General features: G+C 41.4%; 2 protein-coding genes across 4 annotated transcripts in view; both read right to left on the reverse strand.

The window, feature by feature from the left end:
• pdcd4b (programmed cell death 4b) overlaps nt 1-4,830 on the reverse strand; it is an 8,345-nt gene extending 3,515 nt beyond the window's left edge. The window contains exons 1-6 of one of the 2 annotated variants that reach the window (XM_031864791.1): nt 4,814-4,830; nt 4,252-4,360; nt 3,592-3,906; nt 1,148-1,242; nt 715-828; nt 379-600 (exon numbers count right to left, since the gene is read on the reverse strand). In XM_031864791.1, coding sequence (XP_031720651.1) covers nt 379-600; nt 715-828; nt 1,148-1,242; nt 3,592-3,906; nt 4,252-4,294 — 789 coding nt within the window. In that variant the 5' untranslated portion in view covers nt 4,295-4,360; nt 4,814-4,830. Of the gene's footprint in view, nt 1-378; nt 601-714; nt 829-1,147; nt 1,243-3,591; nt 3,907-4,251; nt 4,785-4,813 lie in introns of those variants that run through there. The other variant, XM_031864790.1, reaches the window with a different exon arrangement.
• Nucleotides 4,831-5,565: 735 nt separating this feature from the next.
• The window catches only part of rbm20 (RNA binding motif protein 20), a 47,928-nt gene continuing 46,870 nt past the window's right edge, over nt 5,566-6,623 (reverse strand). For both annotated transcript variants that reach the window (XM_031864549.1, XM_031864550.1), the window contains exon 14: nt 5,566-6,602. In XM_031864549.1, the coding sequence (XP_031720409.1) occupies nt 6,534-6,602 (69 nt within the window). In that variant the 3' untranslated portion in view covers nt 5,566-6,533. The remainder of the gene's footprint in view (nt 6,603-6,623) is intronic.

A 6,623-nucleotide genomic window follows, 5' to 3' on the forward strand; every position in this document is an offset into this window, starting at 1 on the left:
AACCCACAGTGTTGTTCCCCTCCGCTCCACCACAGACTGTGCAGAAAACACGACGTCTCAAACAGAGGCATACTTTCAGGGCAGCATTGTGACGAGTCTCGTGTTTACTGTAATGGGACGGACATCAGTTTGTTAAAATGTCCTGGTAACATGGTGGAATGTTAGATTGTTGGACATTTGTCAACTAAGTCAATATCAGTTCTTTCAGTTTGGATTTCTCAGTTAATACCCATCCTGAATTGACAACAATTTAAGGAAATTTAACACAAGCGCATAGAATAAGTTGCAAAATTGAGCTTGGGTGTGTACACACACACACACACACACACACACACACACACACACACGTATCTCCAGACCCTCGGGGGGGGGACTCACCTGCGGGGCTCCGGGTGTATCCAGGATGAGATTGGGCAGCTCTAGGAGCAGTTTGTCAAAGGAGCTTTCCATGTCGCTGCGGGACAGCACCGGCCCACACAGGTCAGCCAGCAGCCTGGAGGTGAGCTCCCGGTGGCTGGCTTTGGCCTCCAGGGCCAGTGACACAGCCAGCGAGGGAACCTCGCTCCGCATGGGTCCCAGGTTCAGTTCTGCAAGCAGCTCCTGGATGAAGAGACGGGCGTTAACTAGCCACGTGCTTGATGGTTCTGTTCATGTTATTTCTTCTGCTAAGCATGAGAACGTGTTTACTGACGGGTTTGTTTCCTGCACACTTACCGCTACTTCATTTACGTCTCCATGTTCAAAGTACTCTTGCACTATGGGGGTGACTGTATTCTCAAAGTCCCTCTCATCCAGCGGAGGAACCATAGTCTCATACACACAGTTTTCCTAGTGTTTGAGAGATGAAATAAGGAGGAGCTTCAATACATGACGGCAATTTTATCAGACATTAACATGACGACACAGATGAATCCCACATTTGTTATTTTATCCACTGTATAGTCAAATCATTTACAAAATAAACATACAATATGATGCAAGTTAGAACAGCAACACACAAACTAAACCTACAAAACAGCAAGCTCTACATATTGTCTTTAAATTGCAGGGCAGTGTATTGGATTGCATTAGATTCTACAAGTGATCACGCTGATCCAAACACTACATGCGTAATGAAGACGTACAATATCGACACCACAGTCGGTACCTGAGCGCCGTCATAGTTGGGGTCTTTCTGATCTACCGCCTCCTGTTCATAAACTTCACCAGATCGGCCCCACACACCTTTTCCTCCAGCCCCACCTGCAAACAAAGGTCAGTGACGATGTTAGACGTCTGACTATATCACAATCGTCTATTTTAAAAAGGTAACGTGGTGTAAAAGTCCACGAGCAGTGTCTTTTTCAGAAGATTTAGAGGCACACATATCTGGTTAATGTGAAACATGAGTGTTATTGATTTTCTTTTATCTAATAGTTCCCAATTCATTCATGGAAAGAAAGTTAAGTTGCAGCTGTTGGGAGCGCCAGGCTCTCTGAAGACGATATCCCTGAAATATAACTCCTGAAAAACAACGTTGACGCCTTTTCAAAGTGAAACCATTAGGAGGTGGTTACAGGTTACAGAGCATGGTGTCATGTCGCAAAATATTGAGACACCGAAACAGAAAGGCCATGCTGATCCCTGGGCCGTTTCAACAGAATGGCATTGTAAAAGCAACAGCTACTGGGTCCCTGTTTACTTCCTGTCAGCTGATGCCATTTACATACACGTACACTGCAACAGGAAATAAACCGGGACACAATCGGAACGTTTATAACTGTGAAATGGTCGACAGCAGGGAAACATCTTAAAAGTAGCACCATACAAGTGTGTGTGTTTGACCCTAAATTGCTCGTAAGATTTAATCTAACAAACGTAAACACTTGAGGTTTGAAGATAAGTCTTTAGAACGCGCTCATTAAGAGCCTGACTTTCATTATAGGCCTTAATGTTAAGTCTCTCGTATTCGTTTTCATGTGTAGGTACAGCTCTAATGTCAAGAAGGAAACAGTCAAGAAAAATGAGATGCATTTTGACAAGCGGTCAACCAGTAGGTATTAAACTCAGCGGTTTAATCAGAACCACACAATATATTTTAAACATTATTGTATGATCTCTGTACCCAAAAACAAAAACTTTCCACAACTCTCTTTCAGACTTCCTGATCTCTCACAGCACATCTCTCAGCTATGGTTTATAGCACGAGTTAGACTTCGTAAAGGTCTTGTTCCGTGGTCAAAACAAGTAAAACCACAGTTATAATAATATGGATCATAATCTGTATGCGTAATCTGTACTAATACCCATGCTACAGTTTTGTGCTGCGATATAATCCCTCTATCTGGGGTGGGGACGTCTTTGTAAGTGTTACACAAACAAACATCTGCTGGGTCTGAGGTAAGCACTAACACGTTGAAGACAGCTTAAGAAGCCCGATACCAAGCAGCTTGCGTGACATGCTTTGAAACCTCCATTAGCCCTAAAGAATATGTGGCATATAGCACATGCCACTATATTTAGCACAGCCCCACACTGCTTGTGCACAACGTCAGCATCTAAAACATGGTGGACGCTAGTTTACGCAAGACACAGATTCTGCACATCCACTGTATTTGTATTGCAAATACTGCAATACATGGACGTTTAATGCAGGAGAGCTCACAGCTCAAATAACAGAGCTCCACTGGTGCGACAGTTCTGTTATGCAACCAAAAAAACAGACATTGTGCCAAGAAAAGCTCTACTTGCTCCAGTTCAACCGCCCATGGGAGCGAAGTGACTGAAGTGTACAGCAGTCTAATAGGACATACAAGTAGGCATTGCATACTTGCATTTCTGAATAAGGACCCATAGTGAGTGACAGCTGGACAGAGTCATGTTGACACGTGCTAAATTCTGATCTACTTATACATGTGTGAGGTGTCAGTGTTCATTTTGAATTACGGTGACGTGCAAGGAGAAGGCATTTGGTTTGATGTATAAATTGGACAAAGAAAGAAATCCATTATGCAACATCAGCTGAATGCCTAATGCTGTTATAAGAAGGGTCACCAACAAAAAGAAAATATATATCTCTAGCCATTTCAGTGACTCTAAAACAGATAACAAACCTCATACACAGGACAAACAAATGCTCCTTAATAATAAAGTCAATTTACACTCAATTGTCCTTAAAACCACAGCCAGCTGTTTTTGTAGGCACAGGCCAAACGATGAAACCTTCACATCACATCCAACTCATTGAAAGATTATCACTATCGAAGAGCTTCTGGTTCACTAAAAACACAGATCATTGTTTAACGTCTCATGGAAATGTCCAGAAAAGCTTGGCTGAGCATATGGTGAGAAAAGAACAGCATGCGTTTAGATGGGAGTGACCTGCTCAGAATCACCTCGCCATTTGTGTACATGCTAAGTGGATTACGGCTGCTAGACGGGAGGGCCGCCCGGTGACGACAAGTAGGTCACATGATGATGAAGGCCACTGAAACATGACCGGTGACGACCAGCCAAAGGTTATCCATTTAACATTAGGGAAACGGAGACATTTGATCTCTGTAGTGTTCCATTGTTACATGACAACATTATTATTATGTGAAATCTTCTTACCCTTCTTTGGTAGACCTCTTCCCTTGCCCAGGCGGGACTTCCTGTCCAGCAGCTTGCTCTTCGGGCTGGCGGGTGCCACCGAGGTTCCCCTGACCGCGTCCCCGGTGTCGCTGAGCGAGTCCCCCCGGCCAGAGTCCCTGGACGAGTTCTTTCTCAGCCTCCGCTTGGCCTTTGCCTTGAGACGTGCTTCATGGATGCTGTTGCTAGACAAGGACAACCAGGTGCCATTGATCTCATTTTTTATGTTTTTGTTGAAAACCGATCTTGTATCGTCTTCCTCTTCAGATACCAAGGAGTCACTCAGGTCCTCTGCCTCTGTTGGATTTCAAGACAAAATTGGGGGAAGAGTGTCAAACTGTGAGTAAAGTAGCTTTTATGTGCAGAACAGATCAAGGAGACTAGAGCTGCTACATACATTTTTCTTTGTTATCTATATTGCAGCAGGGGCCCATGTGCAAATACAATAAACGCAGGATGTTTTATATCAGACTGGCTTACATACTAAAGACAACCACAACATAGTAGGAGGTATGGCAGAATGATACCAGTGCCATATTCAACATCACAAAACCTGCAAGCAGTACAAGAAAATATGCAATCAACCACATCCGCACACATCAGACTCGGCGAATGAGGCATTTAAACGGTTGACACACTTACCGACGGGGTTTGCGTTCAACCAGGCTGCGCAGTCAGTTGCCATGTTTTACAAAAGAAAAGTGATTTTGCAGCAGTGTGCAAAAAAAAAAAAAATTATGTCAAATGATACCTGCAAAGAGGAAACAGACGTTTTATATGCAGACAAGAGTTCATAACATGCCCGGACATGATGCTGCAGCCTCCCCTCCCCCCATTCATTCAAAGTCACTCTGTTGATAAACAATGGCTAGCGTTGCGTTAGCTTCAATGCTAACTGTCAAAATGAAGAGCTGCGTCACAACACCAAACTCCAGATTATCTAAATGCACATATAAACCGACAACTACTCAGACACACCGTCTAAATCTGCGGTTTGCAGTTTATTGACCGTTGTCATATATCGCTGACTCGCCATGTATCTGTTGTTGACGACGTCACGAGTCGTGAAAAGATAACATTAATATCTAACTGCTCCGCGTGCATCGATAACACCGTTAAATCCCAAACAACACCGACGTATAAAAAGTGCGTGTCTAACTCTTTTGTGTCGATTAAATAACTCACAATAAATAAAATCACTGACCGTCGGTCGCGTCCAAGCTTCAAACTCTGACTCGAGTCTTGTTGTTTTTCTTTTATCTACCCAGCAACGTATCTGCGTTGTGTTTTCTGATTGGCTGGAGTCGCGTCGGTTTTTTTTTTTGGTTTTTTTTAACAAAGAACCAATAAAAATGCAACACGGACTTTTCTTCTCGCATGTTCCGGTTAGTTCATGTTGTTTACAAGTGCTGCCCCCTATCGGTGGTGCTGCTCTTTCTATTTTGGGACGTTATCACATCATCATGTTGTGATGATCATCATCATCACAACATTCTGGCTAAATAATGATGATGACGATGGTGATATTTATGATAATGATTGGTTGTTTAAATGATAATGATTTGTTCTTCTGGCCAACGCACGTTAACCATCCTGATCAGTTCACTTAAAAATAATATGTTGTGTAAACCTACTGTGTGAGTAAGCAGACTAAATATATGATAGTGTCATTTTTAACAAAAGTACAATCATCTTGGACAGGATCAGTGTTAAATGTTCAAACAAACTAAAACATCATAACAACAATTTAGTTTTAGCACCTAGATGTATCTTTATGCCTCAACACTTGGGGGAGCTCTTTTACAACACTCCCACGCAAGCCCTACCATAAACTGGTAAATTACAGAACATGGATGGGTGAACTGTACTCGGCGTGTGCATGGTTGTATTGCCATTATACACTATATAGCATACAGAATATGTTAGACTATACACAAAGTTCATTTGAGAATAAAAATACAAGTTTGAAAATGTTTATTTACGTTTTTTGCATCAAAAATCATATGAAAAGCTTGTCAAAGAAAACAACACTATCATTGATGTCACAGGATCAGTATTCACAGTATACAAAAACAGAATTTGGCTTGATAATCCCTCTGAACAAATCACTGTAACATGAAACATTGCTTCTTTCGCTGATAAATTAAACACATGGTCCAGTTTAAAAGGTCTTCAATATTTAAGGCATTACATATGTCGGCAAATATGACTGGGATTGCTTTATGAATTCAATCCAACATGCAAAATATGCACAAAAATGTATATGTTCTGCATAGCTGCATCATTATCAATCCAAATGATTTACCTTTCTACCTGATTGACGTAAATCATCGATGACAAGAGGACAGAAAAACAGCAAGAGCCTTTAAATAAACATATAAATAAAAATGTAATGTTGTGTACTAAGCTATTAAACACATACAACAAACCTGAGAATCATATTTTTAACTGAGTCAAAACATTTTGTGGCACATATTTCAAGTCATTTTGCAACCAGTTTGTATCGTTGTTGGTAAAATTGATTTAAAATCAGAAAATGGACTAACATAAGCCCATGCTGTAAAAATGTGTCTTCTCAGTAATTACACATCATTGCAAATAGATTTCCATTCCAAAAAATAACAAATACATTTCATCACACACAATCCAATAAAATAAACTGTAAGAAAATTGATAAACCAAAAAAAAGCAATTAAATACTGTAGCCCCAGGTATTTACAAAATGTAGATATCTATGGTTGCCAATCAACACATCCAAATGTTCATTCTCCCAAAATATCAAAACCAGTGCAATTGTCCTCATAGTCTAACTTTCACGTGTCACTTTCGTAGTTGTCCATAACCTGGCACCGACAGCACACACACACATACACGAATCTTTCCTCTGCTGTTCGCTGTACAAGACGTGAGAAGTCAAGCGGATGTCACTGTGCAGCCGAGGTTTCAGCAAGAACCCCCGACAGACTCTCCTCTGCAAGCTGGGACAGGTATTTCTGTGGACAAGTGGAAGAAAT

This window comes from Anarrhichthys ocellatus, unplaced genomic scaffold (genome assembly GCF_004355925.1).
Source record: "Anarrhichthys ocellatus isolate YVR2014 unplaced genomic scaffold, GSC_Weel_1.0 scaffold31, whole genome shotgun sequence".
NCBI classification, from domain to species: Eukaryota; Metazoa; Chordata; class Actinopteri; order Perciformes; family Anarhichadidae; genus Anarrhichthys; species Anarrhichthys ocellatus.